This window comes from Mya arenaria, chromosome 7 (genome assembly GCF_026914265.1).
Source record: "Mya arenaria isolate MELC-2E11 chromosome 7, ASM2691426v1".
In the NCBI taxonomy this organism is placed as follows: domain Eukaryota; kingdom Metazoa; phylum Mollusca; class Bivalvia; order Myida; family Myidae; genus Mya; species Mya arenaria.
The window spans coordinates 62827963-62850536 of record NC_069128.1 but is presented as its reverse complement, the minus strand read 5'-3'; the positions used below and the strand labels follow the sequence as shown (position 1 = coordinate 62850536).

Here is a 22574-nt window from a genome sequence, read left to right as displayed (position 1 = left end):
TTTTAATAATAATGAACCAATCATTCCTCTCTTTTATCTGTATAACTAACGTCATACATATAATAAGATTTTCAATAGATTCTACGAACTATTTTAACAACCATCGCATATAGTCGTTTGAATGAAATGAACTCCTGTTTGGTGTCGTATGACGTGTAAAAGATGCAACACAAAAATGAGGCAAACATAAAGACAACACTCCAATATTTACAATAACAACTTTAATTCTCACCTTAAAATGTGTCTTGTTGAAATATTGTTCAAGTTTCCTAAAGTATTAAAAAAATCTAATTACAAAGATCAGGTCCACAGTAAGAACATTGTAGATAGAAGGGAATTAAATCATGACAAGCGACTTTATCCGATTTGAGCACATACTATGTGTCGTTATTCACTCAAACCATTGCTTGCGTTTAGTGTACTGTTATTTGTTAATAAATAATACTGATTAAACAAACTAACACGGGCATACACTTACCACGGAGTGAAATTCCTATTGGGAACATTTATGCGATTTTGAGTGCCGTATTCAAACATGCAATTCCTATGAAGCCTGTTAAGGAGGATGAATGGAATAGTCGTACACAGACCCGGAATACATGACAACTCAAATATAGTCACTTAGGGAATGAAGACGAACGCCAGTCATCTAGAAGATTAATGCAATCAGGCGGAAGTCACGAAAAACATCAACAACATGCACCCCACAGGTGATAGACTGAGTTGCAAAGTATTCAGAGTTGACATAAAAAGAGATTGAACTGCACACGGCCTTCAACCTCTTGGATGTTAATGCGGTCAGTTTATTGTTAAACAAATAACAACATAATGTGAGATGCCTGAACTGGGGCTAATGTTATCCTCCAATCGGGAAAACAGTAATAAAAACGTCCTGGACTGGAATTGTATCATTTCACTCCAGCGGATGGCAAGCAACAAGCTTCAAGCAAAAAATGTATCACGCCGTCTTTTATGTTTAAAGTGTCGAACTGCAGTGCTAAATTGCGATAGTTGGGTCTAGAGAGTATGTTATATCCAAGTTCACTAGTATGTTTTTACCTTATTTGCTTAAATGTTTCTTCCGAACCACAGACACCAATATGACGTCTTATCCCTTTCAGTTGGCACGAGATCAGATCTTTTACCGGTTACGCAGTCCCAATTGGTCATGAAGCAAGTGAAATATATTAAGGTGTTGTTCTAGCAAGATACGCTGCTTAGCGACATATTGTAGCTAGTGAAGTGGGAACAGATGCATAACCCATTATTGACAGACATACTCAATCGTTAATTCAAGGTGGCCATGCACTCATGGTTTGTCTTAGCAACAAATAAAAAATCGTTCCGGTATACAACTATATTATGACATCCGCTAATAGTCATGATAACACACACGGCTTCTGTTAACAGATTCAATTTTCGAGTTCACCTCAAAGCATCAAAGCGAAGTCGTTTTTCTCCCCGAAATTGTCATTTTAAACCCAAGGATTTTACATTAGAGGGATGTATCTGCACGCTTCGGAGGACATAAGCCATATAAATGGCCAAAAGTCAATGGCATATTGAATCGATTGAATCATAAAAAAATATTTAAGGAAGCTGAAAACACCAGATTCTTCATCAATGAAAAGGTTTAAAACGGCCCAGGAAGCTTTATATATTATGTTACCTCATTCGAAGACCATTCGTAGAGTATGCCACTGCCCTATGGGATCCACACACAATCCTACATCAGATAGATGGAGATGGTCAAAAATTGAGCAGCCGGCATGGTTTTCGCAGACTTTAGGATTAGTGACGGCGTGATCGAGATGCTTAAGCATCTTCAATTGAAACAAGCCTCACCCCACCTACTCACAGAAGAGAAGATCACAGGCAAAGGCCAACATGATGTATTGGATTGTAGAAGAATTTGATGACATCTTCTGTAGTACCATTTCAGGATTTTATTTCTGAACTTTTTATAAGCCAAATCAACATCAGTAACTGGCCACACCCTCGTATGGTACATATGCGCATGCGCTTGAACCTTGACACTCCAGTTAGCGTTCTTCCTAGATACCATTGTTCTGAGGAACAGTCGTAACAAGACATTTTTCGAGTTTCCCTATCATTGACAGCTTAAGTCCAATGATGGCTGCTGCCCTGCAATTGTCAGTACTGTCGATATAACATGGACAGTTATATTTCAGATTTTCACAAACATTTAAACGTTATTTCACTAACAATACGTTTGCTCTCACGTGAAACATTCACTTATAACGAAAAGAAAACTTAAATTAAATCTCCACTGCTTGAAATATTTTTCTTAACGCATTGAACCTTTGATTAAACGGGTTTTCACAATTTCTAAATGGTTGACAACGAAACTTTATTATTTTAACCCGACCATAAATTACGTCAGAATTTATTAATAGAGGATTTTCATAGGCCGCCATGATTTGCCACGTAGAGGAAGTAATTACAAAAGAAAATGGTTCACTTTTTAATACAGATATCTATGATCTTGTTTTTCAACTGGGACTATCATAAACTATTATAAAGGACTTTTAGTCCAACGTTTCATTTGGATATGTTATATTTACAGTAAACTGAAGAAGGAGATGGCATTCAAATGATTATTATTGCTTGATTAGGGGTACTTTTGTTCTAATCGGACAAAGGAATATCGATTCCAAAAAGGTAAAACATAACTTATTTTGCATGGTTAGTGTTAGTTTCTTGAAAATAGACGAAAAAACAGTCATAAGAATTGACCTAGTGTTCTGAAACATGCACTCTGTGAAATACATGCCTGAGTTAATATTTGTGCTATGCTGTTTTTTTGTCTTTGCACATATATGGTAAGGTTAAGGCAACTGATTTACGCGTGAGAAATACTTATATTAGTAGGAAATGGAAATACACCACTTTTAAATTCGGCCATAATATTTTATGATGGAAACAACTGTTTTGAAAACCGAATCAATCATGTTATGGAACAAAATGAAAGCGAGATAAAACAGAAGCTAAACAACTCCATCAAAACAAGGGCATGTTTAAGAAAATCTCAGGACCCTTCCTACTTACTTATTGTCTGATGTAACATTTTTCAATAACATGACTGCACAACAACATGTAGTCGACAGTATTTGCCTCAAAGTATATGAGGTGATTGTTGTCCAAATTGACTGCAAGAATTATTTTCTACTGCCTTTGTATATATATATGTATGTATATATATATAGTTACGTACCATTAGTTTTAAATGCGCCGACAAACAATTTCTTTTTCCTGACCTACTCTTTGTTTACCATGATTATTTATCAATGTACAACTATTTCACTCGGCACTACCAATATGTGCTACAAATTTATTTTCCTTGTTTAAACCAAAGTACGATTAACATTCTTAAGAAAAAGGCATATTTGTTTTTACAAATAAAAGGTGTGATTTAGCTACGCAATAGTTTGAGTCATTCGATATTCTTAACGTTTACATCAGAAAAGAATATGTCTCAAGTTTCAGGTAAACTGCATGCCACAATGCCCGTTAACAATCGCTATTATAAAATGCATACATGCTTCTAAACTAAAACCTAATACCTAACATGCAACAGATACTTATAAAGGGCTTTTAGTCCAAACTTTAATTTGAAAATGATATATATCTTACAGTAAACTAAAGAAGGATGTAGCATTCAAACTATGAGGACGGGTTGATTTGGGGGACATTCCTTTAAATCGGACATTGCCGATTCTAAAAAGTTAAAACATCAGTTTGGTTGTATTGATAATCTTAGTGTCTGGAAAATAGAAAAAAATATAATGAATTGTTTTCTTGTTGTTGTTTTTTTTTCATTGCACGACTGGATACGTTGAAGTGATTTACCTGTTCTGCATTAACATCTGTCGGAAACGAAAGTAGACTACTGTTTATACAATCAATCTTCAAACAAAAGTCTTTGGGATGGAAACGATTGTTTTGAAACCAATTCAACAATTTGTTTCAATAAAAAAGTGCATACTTTGTTTTGTTTTCAATCTAAACACCCTTCTTACCTACTTATTGTCTGATATACCATTGTGCTTACTTCTAAGAAAATCATGAAGTAAACACAGTTTTAAGTAAACTGTGTTTGCAGCACAGTTCCTTACTGTTAGAGTTGCAAAAGTATCTAAAATAGGCAATATTGTTTTTAAGCACTGAAGTTCTGTATGAAACGCCGAATCAATTCGTTGAAATTAATTGTTGTACAAATTCCAATCAAACAAAAGCATTATTTTCTACTGTGTTCAATATGTATTTTGATATATGTACCATTTGCTTTCTACGCACAATCAAACAATTTCTTTTCCCTAACCATCACTTTAAAATAGTTTATTTACGACGACTTTCTGGACATCTACCAATGTTTCACAACTACATCATTCGCCACTATAACATATTTCTTTTATTTTGTTTAAACTAAAGTACGATTGATAGTGTTAGTGATGAAGCATATTTGTGAACCTACTTTACGTTAAATAAGTAATTAATGCACGCAATTAGTTTGAGTTGGTATCAGTCAATATTCTTAATGTAGTTTTAATTACGATACGTATATCAAATTTCAAATAAAGTCTATACCTCAACGCTCATGAACACTCGCCATTATAAACTGTTTGAATACAAATCAATTTGTCTATTCTTCACATGATAATGGCTAAATGTTAAAGCTAAATGGAAAAGGTGATATTCCTATTTCAAACAGAATAATTTTAAAATCATGTATATCTATTTTATAACATCGGGGTATGCTTTTATGAATTAACTATTTTCAGCATCACAAAATATTAACTGACATTCGATTAATCTGCCCATTTACCTGTATTCATATAATACCAATATATACACTGTTGGAAATGCAAAACAAAATATTTCATTTATTACAAAAAAAATGGAAAATACATGGACCAGGCACCTATTCATCGCATAACACGCTTTAGTCTTTTATTTCAATTAATCAAATTACTTGATCCTGTTATAATAAGAAATTTGGACCAGTAGCTTTAAATAAAATTAAGATCATGTAAAACAAAAATAATTTATATTGTTCGGTCAGAAAAATAATGCATTGATGAGACACTTTTTGAGTCTTAACACACCAATCTTGTTTATTTTAGACTATCCTGTATTGGTGAATGCATCACTTTTGCCACTTAAGAACACGTGTTAGGGTGTTGTTGTTTTCTACACGAAGTTAATAGCTACATCTTATGCAGATCTTTTTTTAGCCATAAAACGACACTCAACACTAGTTGAAGTACGTGATGAAATAAATTAGGAAAATGCATATCAATATCATCCAATATATACACTGTCAGTGCCGGAAATTTATATCAAAACTAATATGACACTTTTTTTCTAAAGCATTGTTTTTCTTACCACATATGTCAAGGTACTATCATCTATTGATTTAAAGACACACATTATGTTTTTATTGATCGATGTATTTTATGGTCATCATAGTAACATGTTGATTATTGATACACTTAGCATTAAATTAGTTTCCTACATATTATGTAAACTTTCGAATGAAAAACCTCCGACCATTGTGATAGCATTGGTATCATCATCGTCGTTGTCCTCATCGATGGCGTCGTGCAAAACTTTGAACCTTGGCAATAACTTAAAAACAATTCAAGGGGGATATAAATAAAACTGGTACACAGAGCCAATACGCACCTGTATAACGATATGCATAACTGGCTGTGATAATAATTATGCCCCCCTTCGAAGAAGAGGGGTATATTGCTTTGCACAGGCATGTCGGTCGGTCGGTCGGTCGGTCGGTCAGTCGGTAGACCAAAGCTTTTCCGAGTGATAACTCAACAATTCCTAGACGTATGGTCATCAAACTTGACATGAAGGTTGGGCCTGACCAGTTGATGACCCCTATTGATTTAAGGGCTCATCGGGTCAAAGGTCAAGGTCACAGTGACCTTTAATGGTTAAATAATTTTAAACCTTATGACCTATGGTCTTCAAACTTGATATGGAAGCTGGGCCTGACCAGTAGATGACCCCTATTGTTTATGCTTGTCATCGGGCCAAAGGTCAAAGTCACAGTGACCTTGAATGGTAAAAGGTTGTCCGAGTGATAACTCGACATTGCCTGCAACCATGGCCCTCAAACTTGACTTGGAGGTTGGGCCTGACCAGTGGATGATTTTAGGGGTCATAAGGTCAAAGGTCAAGGTCACAGTGACTTTGAATGGTGAAGGTTGTCCGTAAGATTACCCGACAATGCCTGCACCTATGGCCCTCAAACTTGACTTGGAGGTTGGGCCTGACCAGTAGATGACCCTATTGTTTTTGGGGGTCATCGGGCTAAAGGTCAAGGTCACAGTGACCTTGAATGGTAAAAGGTTGTCCGAGTGATAACTAGACAATGCCTGCACCCATAGCCATCAAACTTGACTTGGAGGTTGACCAGTAGATGATCCCTATTGATTTTAGGGGTCATTGGACCAAAGGTCAAGGTCACAGTGACCTTGAATGGTAAAAGGTTGTCCGTGTGATTACTCGACAATGCCTGCACCTATGGCCCTCAAATTTGATTTGGAGGTTGGGCCTGACGGGTAGATGTACCCTATTGTTTTTGGGGGTCATCAGACCAAAGGTCAAGGTCACAGTGATCTTGAATGGTAAAAGGTTGTCTGAGTGATAATTCAACAATGCCTACACCCATGGCCATCAAACTTGAGTTGGAGGCTGGACCTGACCAGTAGATGGCCCTTGTTGATTTTAGGGGTCATTGGGCTAAAGGTCAAGGTAACAGTGACTTTGAACGATAAAAGGTTGCCCGAGTGATAACTCGACAATGCCTGCACCCATGACACTCAAACTTGACTTGGAGGTTGGGCCTGACCAGTAGATGACCCCTATTGATTTAAAGGGTAAAAGGTCAAGGTCACAGTGACCTTGAAAGCAACTTCGACAATTCCTGGACCTAAGGTCATCAAACTTCACATGAATGTTAGGTCTGACCAGTAGATGACCCCTCTTTACTTTCGGGGTCATCAGGCCAAGGTCATGGTCACAGTAACCTTTAACGCAAAAAAGTTAACAAATCTTCTCCCAGTGATATCTCAACAATACCTGAATCTATGATCATCAAACTTGACATGTAAGTTGGGCCTGACCAGGAGATGAGCCTTATTGATTTTACGAGTCATAGGGTCAAAGGTCAGGTTGACAGTGACCGTGAATGCGAAAATGTTTCAAGTGATAATTGGACAATGCCTGCATCCATGGCCCTCAAACTTAACTTGGAGTTGTGTCTGACCTGTAGATGACCCCTTATGAGTATAAGGGTCATCGGGTCAAACGTCAATGTTACAGTGACCTTTAACGAAAAAAGCTTGTATATGTGATAACTTGTCAATGTCTGCACCCATGGCCCTCAAACTTAACATTTAGATTTTTGGGGACCAGCTGAAGACTCCTATGGATTTTGAGGTCTTAAACTCAAATGCATGGTCATAACACACTCTATCCTCAAACTTTGAATGGTCATAATCTTAAAACTGCCTCAACGGTATCCAATGTCAGCGACAAATCAGCTGTCATTTAGGTACATGCATATTTCATTCAATTGTCCATATAATCCTGACAATATGGCGCTCAGGGGGCATTATGTTTGACAAACATCTCTTGTTTATTTTATGTCCCGTGTTTGTCTTGTAAAACACAATACCAGATCAGCGTTGGCGTTCGCCCCTGAATGCTATTTTTATGCTTTTGGATTTGAGTTTGACGAATCCCTAAGACTTCCATACATTTTCCTATATTTTTGTTTGCTGTACTCACAAGCGGATCCAGCTATAGGCTATTTTCTAACATCATGGCAACAAATTCAAACATTTCCCATTGGAATATCTCTGCAAGGATTTTATGCAATCACTGCCATCGAGTAAAAGACTATTGTCATTTTCTTATTAATTGCCCGTATTTTGCTCGATTCCGGTTAACGATAAATATCACTTTATAATATCGTAATATATTTACAAGCACGAATAGCCTGGAATATCTTATAATTTGCTATAAAATTGAATACAAAGGGTATACTATTATCAACACTAATAGAATCTCAAATAGGCCACTGTTTTTCCTCTCTGAAAGAAGAAAAGTATAGGTTCCTTACTGTATACTGACCTTTTAGTTATTTACATATAAAGGTATCTACATTCAACTACTATAAAAAAATATGAATTAATTCCGCAAAAGTGAACTAAATTTCCCGGCCAGATAGCTTTTCTCATTGCTTGATGACATGGTTAATAATATGTTATTATTTAAGATATTTGTTTCATGCTTGATTTCATGTATAAAGTATCAAGTGTTTACATGTGATTTATACAATAAACGGATTGCCATCAGTAAATTTAAAAAAATGAAATATTTGCTTTCAAACTATTTCAGTAACTGCATCGTTCCCCGATCATGTTCTTCTCAAATAGGATAATCGCACAGATTTTTTTCCGTTTGAGTAGTTGTTTTTACCACGATGATATATTTACAGTATCTTCTACGTTGAATCTTTTAAAACCACTTTTGATTATGAAGGATATTAAGTTTTTTAATAATAATAATAATAATAATAATAATAATAATAATAATAATAATCATAATAATAATAATAATAATAATAATAATAATAATAATAAAATATGAGTAATGATAATATATGAGTAATGAGTGTAACTGTTATTCGTAACGAATTTGTTATTTGTCAAATCGTGAGTAAAACAACTATATTTATTACTATTGTTACTCAAAATAGTCAAATATACCAGACATCGTAGACTAAATAGAGTTAATCTGTATAATAATACAAAACCAACAACAAAAAGAAGGAGTATATGCTTGTTATCTAACATTTTAATTTCAACATAGGTGTATAGTAGATCGTTCTGGATGGTAGTCAACACCTCCGTCCCAGGTAGTTGTCATAATCCAGAAAACTGTCATGGAAACGTTCACCCGAATTACGTCACGTGACTTGGTAACACCAAAGACATCTAGCTGTACCGAAACTGAACGCTAAAATAAAAATTGTGGTTATGTAAAACCAGAAATAACATTTCCTTCCTTCCCCGAATTATAGCTGTCTGTGAGGAAAAACAACTCTTAACTATTTTTGATAATAAATGACCCTCAAAAATCACCATTAAATTGGGGGGGGGGGGGGGGGGGTGCGACGACATTTTCAAATCAAAGGGCTTAAAGCGTTGAATGGCTTGTATAGGTCACTTGAAATGTGGAATACACCAAATAGTTACTTATACTGTATGGAGTAATTCTCAATATCATATAAAACCTTATCTGGGGCTTTAGTTTCATAAACAATGCACTGCCACGGATAAAGCATTAAGGAATTTTTAGTAAAATTTACTCTACACTTCAAACTTGACTTTGGCGTATTTAATTTCCTACCCAGGGTATGCCAGCTAAACCAAATGCATCCCAACATAATGCATTGGACATATTAATTATGTTTATGTTTAAGGCTTCTTTCTACAATGCCAAATACCTCAGGATCGAATCACCCACATACTATTCATTCCCTGTATTTTTTTATGTTCATGTATCTTAATATTGCCCTAAACATATGTCACTCGTGGACAAAATGAACATATTTATATCAGTCCTTTTTTTAAATATGCAAATGAATTAAGCTACATGCTCAAGATATTGGACTGAAATTACTGAGACAAATTGAGAAATATTCACATACTTTCCGTTTCATTCAGCATTACATGACAATGACACAAATTGTAGCAGGTCGATAGCCTGTCAACGCTTTACGCGATTTGATTGGAATGGTAAACGTGTATAATATTCATTAAATTATGGTTCAAAGGTTGTTAATATGTACTTACACAATAGAATGGTTTTATGCGACACTCATTTTACAAACACAAGTAAAAACTAACAATCTCAATAAAAAATGTGAAGTAAAAGCCGATTTAGGAAATTTGTCGCGTAATGCGACTAAAATGTTGAGTATAAACGGTTAAAAAAACAGAGTCTCTTTTAAAGTATCAAGATTAATTTATTTCATTAAACTAACATTGATTTAACAATACATATATTCAATATAAAACTAAATGGTCACATTAGTACCGATGTTAATTCAGAAATAATAGGTAAGAAACTATTGATAATCGCACATCTTGGGCATATAAATTGTCAACAGCATATGGTTGTCTTATGGAATGTGACCATTCAGAACAATTAGTAAGGACGTAAAATGTGAGAGTATAGTACTTTTGACAGTTCATTGTAAACATTTGTATAAAGAATTGCTATTTATATGTCGTTTGGTAAGTGTTAAAGCTTTAATAAGCGTAGGTTACTTTTTTAATGTGTCTGTCAAAATATGTACTATAGTGAATTGTGTTTATGACAGTATTGACCTATATTTGAAGTATTTATACTCATTTGTTTTGTGTATTAGAGTCGGGAGTCGAGAGTCGGGAGTTCAGGAAGAGTCCGGGCGGTCCGAAAGAGTTGGGTTTTGGCAGGGACATAGAGAATATTATATGTTATCTAGAAATATGTTATTATGTTAAGAAGGAACATTTTAATAAAGAAATAACATATGAAAAATTATTGGTTTAATGAGTTAGAGTTCTGCTGGCAAGACACTTAGAGTTATAGAAAGTTCTGAAGAGTTATGTGGCGTTACGTTACATATTTAAAACATAGAAAATATACTTAAGAATGAACCGCAATTTCCAAAGAACTGATTGTAGGGTAAAATGAAGTACTATAATTTCATTTAAAGTGTCACTCTTATTCAAAATCGATACATACACATGTATAACAAACATCAATTTTGAATGATAAACCTAACTAACTACTAAATAATGCATTTATGGAAAATATTAATTATTGATAACAAGATTGTAACCATGTATTTAATAGCTGAAAATACACAAATATTAAATGATTGGTGAATGCTAAAAGATTTACTAAGATCTACTATAGTCTCATAAGGTAGAAATACCGTGTTTTATGCTCATTTCTTTCAAATTAAACTCAGTATCCTTCATAAGAACCATTGGTTTCGACATTTATTTATCCTTTTTGGAATATTAAAACAATATTATCTATTGTGGTAAATCTTATTTGGGAGTAAGAGTTCATCTTTAAAACATTATGAGTTTATATTTTACGCCTAATTAGCATTTAATTGCAACATAATACGATTCAGATTTATTCCAGATTTTAACGACTTCTCAGAGTTTATTTCCGAGGAATAAACCTATCTGAATGCGATGACCCACATTCTATTCTTAACTACAATGTACATGTATATATTATCGGTCCTCGGTCGTATTTATTTGATTCAGTACGCGTTCATTTTGAAACTATTCTGTTTCTTTACTTATTCTGATTCTGCTTTTTTATATTACGTTCTGTAACTCGCCGATATGAAAAAAAAATCCTTTTTGTACAATTTCAATTGCGGTATATTACGTAAAACGCAGCTTATTCGAACTATATTAACCGCATATCAAAGATTGATATTTGTTACCAAGCTACTCATAGCAAGCTAATTAATATGAAGAACGCAGTCCGTAGCTATTTGAGCAGATTGCTTACTAGTTATTTTCGATGTAAATTAGGTCGATGACCACCGCAGTTCTAACCGCGCTGGGGGTGATACGCCCGTGAGCGCATTAATCTGCAAAAGTTAAAATTGTTATGTCGATCTGCCGATGCGATTTCCGAGATACGGCTATAAAAGTCTGCAGGTCTAGCGGCCTACAGCCTAAAAAACCTTACTTGCTGCAAAAGATAAAATCTCGAATCGCGCAAACACGCCGCCGACATATAAAAACTACCCCTGCCAATATTCATAAGCCAATCGACAACTTACTCATAAGCAGACGACAATTCGCCAATTTCAAACGGAAATAATTATATTTGTGTTACGATAGGGACATAGATGATGAATACCACTCCTTATGAAAATGTCGTTATTATTTTCAACTATAAAAAACGTTTATGAAACGTTATTTTTATGTTAGTCTATCAGCATTAAAGTTTTACTAAAGTAATGACTTCATCTTATAAGAAGCTTTTTGTTTAATGATTATGTCTGTAGTCTGTAGCTTTTATTTATATAAATTATGGATTGTATAACATGGTTATGACAGGTGACAAGCACATACATGTTAATGCATACATGTTTACGTATTTATACGATGTTCTTTTGTATTAGTCTTAATAAACTGTAAACTGATCATTTTTCTGATCAAGTATACACACAATGAATTTCGATGGACAAGATGCGTACATTGAAATCGTGATGCTGTTGATGGACAGTGTTAAATATGTAAAGGAAGAATTATTGGTTAAGTATATTTCACAAGTAAGTCGGACAGATATTGATACTTACCTCGGACAAAAAAGGGGTATTATCCTATCAGTATGTGACAAAGAAGCTACGGACATACTTTTTCCCACGGGAGGAAGAAAAACGAATGTTAAGGAATGGGACATGTCGATGCTAGACGCAGTATTTACACAGCTGCAAAAGGATTTGCTTTTAGAATGTGTTCGTTCATCGGGTATGGATCTCAAGCAGGTTCTGCTCACCCACCGGCAAGGTATAGGAAATTCAAATATTGGTCAAACTAGAGGTTATGCATTTTCCTCTCAGAATCCAGATATTACCCGTTGGACGATGCCAATGCTTTGTGTCGTTTTGAAAAACGCATTTCCGCAAGATGTGAGAGTGCCCCTACATTGTGCTATTGACGCCACGCATACGATAAGAAATACATTGGTTCACTGTAAAAAGGCATCAGTTGACCAGGACGACTACAAGAAGTTTACATCAGAAATAGACCATTTGATTAAGAATACCAAGGAGTTTTTTAACAATCCTGAGTTCAATGGAACTATTGACAGAGGGGTCAACATGATAAAGAAGAAATGCTATGCTATGTCATTTCCGGACGCAAGTGTTGCATTCAACAGCTGGGCCATAAGACAAAATGAAATTGAAAACAAACTTGATCAGCACCACGCAGGTAATTAAAAAAAGAAAACTGAATGATACTGGCTCAACATTTAATATGTTGATTTTGTTTATTTTTACATGTTTTAACAAAATTGTACACTTAGCCTATAAACAGTAATTGTGATTGTATCTTAAGCATATTCCAAAAACAAAGTGTCACAAAATCTAATTGCCAGGTGAAGAAAATTGCTCTTTATGTGATGCGATTCGTTAGCTGAATTTTAATTTTCAGAAAACATAATCCAGCATGCTCAAACACAGGAAATGGTTAAACGTAAGAATTATAATATATATTTTGTTATTTACGAAACGTTTGAGAATTTAAAACGAGAAATAATGTATAATAACGTTATAATATTTGAATCGCTTGCAGTGTCAAGTCCAAAGATGGTTTTAATAAAACTTTATCAGGGATTCAAATTTAAATATTAAAAAAAAACTATGCCACACCATTTACAAATGTTTATGACGAAGCTCACTTTTACAGAAACTTTGGACAGATTAACTGTATTGGAAAACCAATTAGGTAAGAGCAGTTCTGTTTTTGATAAGTTGAATTTTTATTTCATTGAACGAACGGGCACATCTGCCCTTCGTCACATTTGGCACGCGGTCTCTGATTAAAGGTTACAAATATATAAAGAGGAAGGTATCATAGGACGACATATATAACGCTTTTTTGTATAGACATGCAATCACCTGGACTGTTGTGTAACGACAGCTATATGTTTACATATCGAATATGTCGTAATACAATGACGTTTTCTTTGTCAGATAATATATCTTTTTTATTTTAGGTCAAAAACTTCCGGTACATGTATTGGTAGAGATTGAGGGCCAGTCGAACCGTCCAAAGGAAGAAATAGATGAGTTGCACAGACGTTTTGTACAGCTTATAAATGCTTGTATAGAAATGAAAGGAACACCGTTTGACAATCAACAAAGAGATTCTATCAATGAATCATTATGCCAGGTTTTGCGTGATTTGCCACAAAGTAAGTGTAGTTATTAAAGAGTCATGCCTAACCATCGAGTGTTGCAATATTTAACGTGTATCAATCTAACAAAATAGGCCGACTGACGTAAGATTAACGTCTAGTTTTCGATTTATTGTATTAACAATGGTTATTGTGGTCACGACTTCATAGTTTAAATGTATATTCAAATATTCAGATGGAATTAGAATTGTGGGCGCGGAAAATAAATGCATCGTCCTAAGAGTACAGTGTCAGTCTATGAGTGCATTCAAACAGCTTTATGAAGCCAGTCTTTCTGGAGAGCTCACAAAATGGTTTGCCCCGTTGGAAAACGAAGTAAGAAAAAGCTGGCACGCCTCGTACATACAAACAGTAACCATAAGGCAGGAAATGGTTCCAGGAATTATTCAAAAGATAGGTAAGTTTCCAAGAAAAATTAGATACATAAAAACTTAACCATGTCGCTGTAAATTTAACAGTAATAATCACCTACAGTTTTTTATTGATAAACCTTTAAGTAAATGGTTTAAAAAGAAAATGTCAAAATAATCCAATTCACCAAAAAAGACATTGTGTGCGTGGTAAAGAGATTATGTTTCTTATTTATCTAAGTGAACTTTATTTACTTCAGCCATTGAATTATCCAAGAAGGTTTTTGACGAAAACGTTGAAGTATTTAACTCAGGAGGTAGTACTAGAATTGCCTTGCCATGCGTCGACATGCTAACGACTGCAGTTGGAAAGGAGTGCGATTTAGGAACAGCAAGTGCTCTAATTCGTGCGATTCAGTCCTACGGGCAATCTGAGAATTTCAAAGCAACTCATGGTACATATTTATTTCACAGACGAACGGTATTACGACACTGTTGTTATACATGTCATCATCAAATAGCTTAGTTTTTTATCCGATTCAAATGGTATTCATTTTTGTATAGGAAATGTCAATGCATAAAAGGTATTTTATTCGAAATAAATTGTCCGAAAAACATGCAATCACATTCTTTCAAATGAAAAACAACGTGGAGCGAATCAATGCATCAATACTTTGTTTTACAGTGATTGAAGGTAAAGCAGCATATTCCAAGCACTTTTGTGAACAATCAAGAAAATGGCCTGGTTTTAGGAGAAGCTGCGTTTACGTCGAAGAGATATCCCAGTCCTATTATACATTACTTGATGAATGCGGGCTAGATGTACAAAACGTGGATAGAAAGAAATGCGAATTACAGCTCTTACAAAATGTAAGGAAACAAAATTGTTCTGTTGAAATATTTGCATTGTCGAATACTATAACAGGCATACGGATGTTTGAAAATCACTTGAAGTTTGCTGAATCAAACACGGATATCGAAAATATTCCTCAACATGAACGAATGATCGTGGTTATCACCTTTGAAGATGAGAAACAACTTTTGCATACATATCTATCTGACCACAAAAAAGGTATTTTTCATGTATGTGTGGTTTTCGTCAACGAAAGAGGACCTGATATACCCTACGTTCAACCAGGTGATTTTGGAGTGCAATGCTTCATATGCCAAACAAGACCTGAACTCATATCAAACAGCATTGGTGTTCTTCTAGAAAGGAATGTAATGCATTTCCTGAGATCTCAAGTGCAGACGCTGTTATTATTTAGAGAACAAGTAGAGATCCAAAACAAACTTGAGACACCGGCGTTGAAAGATATGTTCCAGCATTTGAGAAGTCGATTTGAAATCGTTTTCGTTGCGAAAGCTATGGACAACCAAAAATCAAGTGCTGACACAGGTATTTATAAAAATATTTTTTTAAACCATGTGCCGACGATAATATTTTCGATTTTTGAAACCTCGTCTTTACTTTTTAGCAAGTTTGTGGTAAAAAGTAATACCCCCGTTTAAGACGGGGCATATTATGGATCCATTCACGGTTGCTCATCTGCTGTCAGCGAGGCTATCTGCTCTCTGACGTAACCATTTAATTTTAATAAGGTTTTCTAAATTTGGTTAAAAATTGTATGCATTTTGTCTCAGTTGATTTCGAGAACAAGTCGAATCGCTTAAGAAATATATGAGTCATCAAATTGTTGATATTCGACCAAAATGACGGTGTCTCCTCTCTGAGTTGACACGTTTACAACCAATTGGACGTTTATATACATACCTAACGTTGTTATAATCTTTATTGGATTTTTGAAAATTTGATAACTTCAGTCAATTCTTACTTGTGGTCCTTTATTTGTAAAAAATATGACCAGATTAACCTTTTCCGTTCCCTCCTTTCCTTACTTGCCGTTTTCGGACTTATTTTGATATTGTTAATTAATGAAATTGTGTACAACCCCAACTCCGATTATGTCAGTACAGTTTTATAAAAGGTTTGATATAGTTCACTTTCACATATTTTATGCTCTAAAAAAATACTGATACTTACATGCTAATTTGTCTCTATCTTTTTTTTTGAGAAAAATCGTTTCCAAAAGATACACATAAGAGAGCTACAGAACTTATGCCGTGTGTTGTAAATATAAAGGGAAAATGTGTTTATAAAGGTTTTGCACATTAACAATTTAACGTATATTTTGGATGAACGATATGAAGCATGCTAGACATAGCAGCATACGAATATGTTGATTTTTAAACGATTGATAAATTTTGAGTCGCAAGAAGAAGTAATGTGTAAGGAGATTAGACTAATATGCTCTATGTTATTTTAGTGTTACATTTTTTTCACCATCTCTTCTCTTAAAATCTGCATGCACTGTTACTTTTATGACGGAGTATCATGTGTTTTACTTTTGCCTTTGTCACAGCCTAATGTTCTCATCTAAGCACCTTTTACATGGTTATAATATTTCAATATTCAAATGATTTCCACGTTACAAGTAAATTGATTCCGCTACGACACATGTATGTGAAAGCATTTTTGCTGTTGTTGCATGTTTTAATATACCTTTACTCGTGTGTTTTTTTTTTCCTTTTTCAGAAGACGTTCTCTTGCACCAACTCAACAAAGTTTTGAAAAAGAACGCTTCGCATATAAGCAATGTTCTACAGATGGCAAATGCGTTATACAAACGGCGAAAGACGAAAATACCGGAAGAAGAAAGAGAAGACATTCAAGACATACCAAATCCTGTTAATGAGGTAGGCTACGTTCTTTGATAAACTGTATTATTGCACAAGTCAAGTTTTATTTGTTATTATATACGCATCATAAATCTGCAAGCAATACGTATCGTACAATACGGTTGTCCGCATTTCCCTAGTATATTCGGCAGTATCCCACTCTGATGACGTCACGGCAAGCAACTATTATTGCGCGATGTTAAAATGACGTTAAAAAACAAAATAGAGATTAAAATATATGTAAACCATTACCATCGAATACAACCTACCGATCAAATTGCACTAATAATAACCCTATTATAGTTCATGACTTAACATACGTTTTCGTGTTTAAGCTGGTCGAAGGACTTCAGGCACAGACATATCCACACGTAATCGGTTTTGAGGTTGACAGTGGGGCACTGAACGTTTACGTCGATTTCATGATCGACGAAAGCACTATGCAACGTCTGGATTTCATTTTCTCAAAGATTCTTAAGAGGGAAGCGTTACCCTATAAAGTAGTTTTTGCAAAATTGAAACTATATTCCCGTTTAAGTTGTGGTTCCAGGGTTTCTTGTGATGCACAACAATGCGTCGGAGATGTACATGGCGCGTATGGTACACTAGGAGGATTTGTTGAGCACAACAATATATCCTCTACCAGTATATGTGCAGTCACTACCAGGCATTTAGCGATACTTTCAGGGAACAATTCGTGTATTGTTGATGGCGTGTGTATTGGCAAATGGCTAAAAAACGAAACTGACGTAACAATCGACATTGCAGCCGCCCATATATTTAATGAATTTGTTCCAAATTGCAAGTTTGCGTTTCAAGATGAAAACGGGTATGATAAGCCCTGCAGTCTTTACGACAACAACAGACGAGATTTAAATGAACTTCGTGGTCTTCATGTGCATATTTGGGGGGCGAATTCAAAGCCTGGTACAGGTATGATACTTTCTAACGATTGTTCGAAAGGTAGCGTCAATTTCTTTCTTGTTACTGACTTGCCAGGACAAAATGCCCCGTTTTGTGATAGTGGCGATAGTGGAGCTTTTGTCTTAACAGAAAGCATTGATGATGATAGCATGACAGCTATAGGCATAGTAGTGGGTGAAATGATGAAATTGGGATCCTCGGGAAAAAATACAGAGAAAAAAAAATACTTTTGTCACTATCTGCATGAAGGTTTAGATCAACTTGCGAAAGCTCATAAAGGAACTTTCAAATTACTAAATTGTGAATAGTGTTTACGTTTGATACAGGTGTATGCGTACAGTGCATGTTTTGGTAACATGACACGTTAAAGGTTAATGCTATGACACTAAATTGTTGTTTAAAACTACATACTCATGACAAAATAAAACAAAAATGAGACATGCAGTCTGCAACTTTTCACTTTAATTCAGACCAAAGGATAAGTTTGGTTATTTAATAAAATTATAATATTAGCGAATTTTTTTATTATAATGACCATGATGGTCTATAATGCTCTGCCGGATTAAGTATTTTTTTCTATGATTTAATGATTAATGGGAAATGTACCTGCAAAAAGGTTGGTATACAAAGCATTTTTTAAGATCACTTGATGATTCGTGTGAGCTTAGCAAGACTCGTTGGAATCGCGATAAATAGCAATTAGACATTGTCAGAATGCTTGTCTCAAAATAATCCCATACGATAATGATACTGCGTCTTCTCAGATGAAAATTTAAATCCTTATGACAATTCATTGTTTATTTCATAGAATATATTATCGTTCAAGAGAGTAATTGAATAACGAAATACGATATGTTTGGCTTTCTTCTCGTTTAATTGCCGACTCAATTCGTAACACCATGTTTTGACTATTCTTATTTCCGACTTATCATTTACTATAAAATCTGTCGTCCTCAAACAATGCAGCTTGTATATATACGTCTGCAACTGTGTAATAAGAATAGATCATTCACATTTGCCATACAAAAGTTCTAACGACATATAATAGGAAGGCTTTATATTTCCTGAAAAGTAACAAAAAATGAAATCTGTAAATAGCATTTACAATTCCGCGGCAGCCTCTTCTTCGGCGAAGGCGTCGTGCATTTTTTATCATTCGAACGCTCTGTTATTGTGAGTTTAATATAAAACTACAAATTTTCGACTGTATGGACGCGTTGCGGGGGTTAGTATAGTAAAGTTTCCTTGATTTGTTAAAGATGCACTCTAGCTCCAAAATAGTTTTACCACAATTAATAATATTGTTTTAAAATTCCAAAAAAAGGATGAATACATGTCAGAAAAAAATGGTTATTATGAAGGATACCGAGTTTAATTTGAAAGAAATGAGCATAAAACACGGTATTTCTACCTTGTTAGACTAAAGTAGACCACAGTAAATCATTCACCAATCATTTAAAATATTAGCGCTTTCCGTTATTAAATTCAAGGTTAAAATCTTGTTTTCAGTAGTTAATATTTTCCATACATGCATCATTTAGTCAGTAGTTTGAAGTTTATCAGTCAAAATTTATGTTTTTATACATGTGTATGTATTGATTTTGAATAAGAGTGTCACTTTAAGTCAATTTGTTACAAGTATAGAAAAGTCTCTCTGATTTGTTAAGTCAATTTGTTTTGGTAACATGACACGTTAAAGGTTAATGCTATGACACTAAATTGTTGTTTAAAACTACATACTCATGACAAAATAAAACAAAAATGAGACATGCAGTCTGCAACTTTTCACTTTAATTCAGACCAAAGGATAAGTTTGGTTATTTAATAAAATTATAATATTAGCGAATTTTTTTATTATAATGACCATGATGGTCTATAATGCTCTGCCGGATTAAGTATTTTTTTCTATGATTTAATGATTAATGGGAAATGTACCTGCAAAAAGGTTGGTATACAAAGCATTTTTTAAGATCACTTGATGATTCGTGTGAGCTTAGCAAGACTCGTTGGAATCGCGATAAATAGCAATTAGACATTGTCAGAATGCTTGTCTCAAAATAATCCCATACGATAATGATACTGCGTCTTCTCAGATGAAAATTTAAATCCTTATGACAATTCATTGTTTATTTCATAGAATATATTATCGTTCAAGAGAGTAATTGAATAACGAAATACGATATGTTTGGCTTTCTTCTCGTTTAATTGCCGACTCAATTCGTAACACCATGTTTTGACTATTCTTATTTCCGACTTATCATTTACTATAAAATCTGTCGTCCTCAAACAATGCAGCTTGTATATATACGTCTGCAACTGTGTAATAAGAATAGATCATTCACATTTGCCATACAAAAGTTCTAACGACATATAATAGGAAGGCTTTATATTTCCTGAAAAGTAACAAAAAATGAAATCTGTAAATAGCATTTACAATTCCGCGGCAGCCTCTTCTTCGGCGAAGGCGTCGTGCATTTTTTATCATTCGAACGCTCTGTTATTGTGAGTTTAATATAAAACTACAAATTTTCGACTGTATGGACGCGTTGCGGGGGTTAGTATAGTAAAGTTTCCTTGATTTGTTAAAGATGCACTCTAGCTCCAAAATAGTTTTACCACAATTAATAATATTGTTTTAAAATTCCAAAAAAAGGATGAATACATGTCAGAAAAAAATGGTTATTATGAAGGATACCGAGTTTAATTTGAAAGAAATGAGCATAAAACACGGTATTTCTACCTTGTTAGACTAAAGTAGACCACAGTAAATCATTCACCAATCATTTAAAATATTAGCGCTTTCCGTTATTAAATTCAAGGTTAAAATCTTGTTTTCAGTAGTTAATATTTTCCATACATGCATCATTTAGTCAGTAGTTTGAAGTTTATCAGTCAAAATTTATGTTTTTATACATGTGTATGTATTGATTTTGAATAAGAGTGTCACTTTAAGTCAATTTGTTACAAGTATAGAAAAGTCTCTCTGATTTGTTAAGTCAATTTGTTTCTGATTAATCGGTAGGGTGAAAAATCAAATGTATTTTTGTTTACACTTGAGATATACTTTACTCTGACATCTTCCTGCGGGATGCAATATGTGTAACCTCTATAAAAAGCAATTAATCAAATATTAATTTCATATGTTTTTTTCGTAATAGAGAATTTACAGTTTTTCCTTTGTATATTTGATGCATATAAGTGCTAAAAGCGTACCTGTATTATGTATCTATGTTATGTTTAACAGTATAATGTTTCATGTCCTCAGTGCATGCCAACAGGCACATTTGTTTTCTGTAATACCATTCTTCATTTTAATATTGTTAAAATAAATTCGACGAAAGTACCTGATGCTCCTGAACTCTATTAACATAATTTCACAGCTGACATAGTTTCTTAATGTGTCATCTTGTCTTATAGTATCGGTCTTTAAGATAACACGCGTAGTCAAAAAGAAACATGGTATTTGATATATATTTTACTTGTTTACGACTGGTTAACTGATTCAATGGCTCAGTTGGAAGCGGGTGCCTTAATATATATTTTTTTCTACTTTGTGAGTTCGAGACCCTCATACGGCTGTTACATGAAACAGTCTTATTTTTAATGAGTCGAAAGCTGATATAATTATGGTTTAGTTCAACCGTATAAACTGTATCTGTATTCATTTTCTGGCTGGCATGTACATGTATATGCAATCATTTTAGTAAGTATATATTGTATATGTGTGCGTTTTTATATGTGTGCGTCTATAGTCTGTATTCAATATATTTAAAATATATACCTTAATACAATTTAATATTTGAAATACTGATTATTAAAAGTGATCTTTATTTAATTATTTTTGTTTCAAATCATATCTATTGTGTATATATGTATAATTGAATAAATATTTTGATCGTGTAATGAGGAACACGTTTGTGTTCAAATTACTGAATAAATGTGTTGAATCTGGAATTTTGAATCTTGTAATTAACTGATGTTTGTACGAGTATTCAAATATGTGAATTGCACAAAATTGAGGGAGTCAAGTCTGTCAATTTATAAACTATATTCCTACATTAAAAAAAATCAATATTTCAAAACTTGATCTAGCAATTGAATGCACGACTATGAATAATAAATGACATGATTGTTTTGATTATCGAAATATATATATTTGTTTTCACTTCAAAATTAGCATCGCAGTATTATAAGTGTCAACATCACTTCCTCAAACGTATTTCTGAGGTTCGAATTATCTAATTATTACTTTGTTTAATGCATGCATTTGATTTAATTTAAAAAAAAATCTGATCACTTATCCGCCATGATTAAAGTTTATTCATTTGAAAACACCTGCGCTGTCTATCAAAGTGAAATAAGGCATTGTGAACGTGTTTTCCAATATATTAACTATAATCCTTTGAATACATTTATAATTGTATATCATCTATGTCATTTGCAAGTTAATGTATTGTCCATTTTTTGGTAATAATTTGTGTTAGCTTTATTCATTGTTGTATT

At 33.9% G+C, this 22574-nt stretch overlaps 1 protein-coding gene across 6 annotated transcripts; it reads left to right on the top strand.

Moving 5' to 3' along the window:
* The first annotated feature begins 2448 nt into the window (after positions 1-2448).
* LOC128240285 (uncharacterized) lies at positions 2449-21414 on the top strand. Of its 6 annotated transcripts, none has more exons than XM_052956867.1 (10): positions 2449-2682; positions 12698-13070; positions 13293-13334; positions 13548-13586; positions 13858-14055; positions 14234-14455; positions 14669-14863; positions 15094-15807; positions 17005-17165; positions 17483-21414. In XM_052956867.1, exons 2-10 carry the CDS (start codon positions 12722-12724, stop codon positions 18377-18379), a joined length of 2817 nt encoding a protein of 938 aa, XP_052812827.1. In that variant the 5' UTR covers positions 2449-2682; positions 12698-12721; the 3' UTR covers positions 18380-21414. The 6 variants fall into 6 exon arrangements, with proteins under 6 accessions (XP_052812827.1, XP_052812826.1, XP_052812824.1 ...); XM_052956866.1 differs by having other exon boundaries at positions 12295-13070; XM_052956864.1 differs by having other exon boundaries at positions 12257-13070.
* Positions 21415-22574: the final 1160 nt, after the last annotated feature.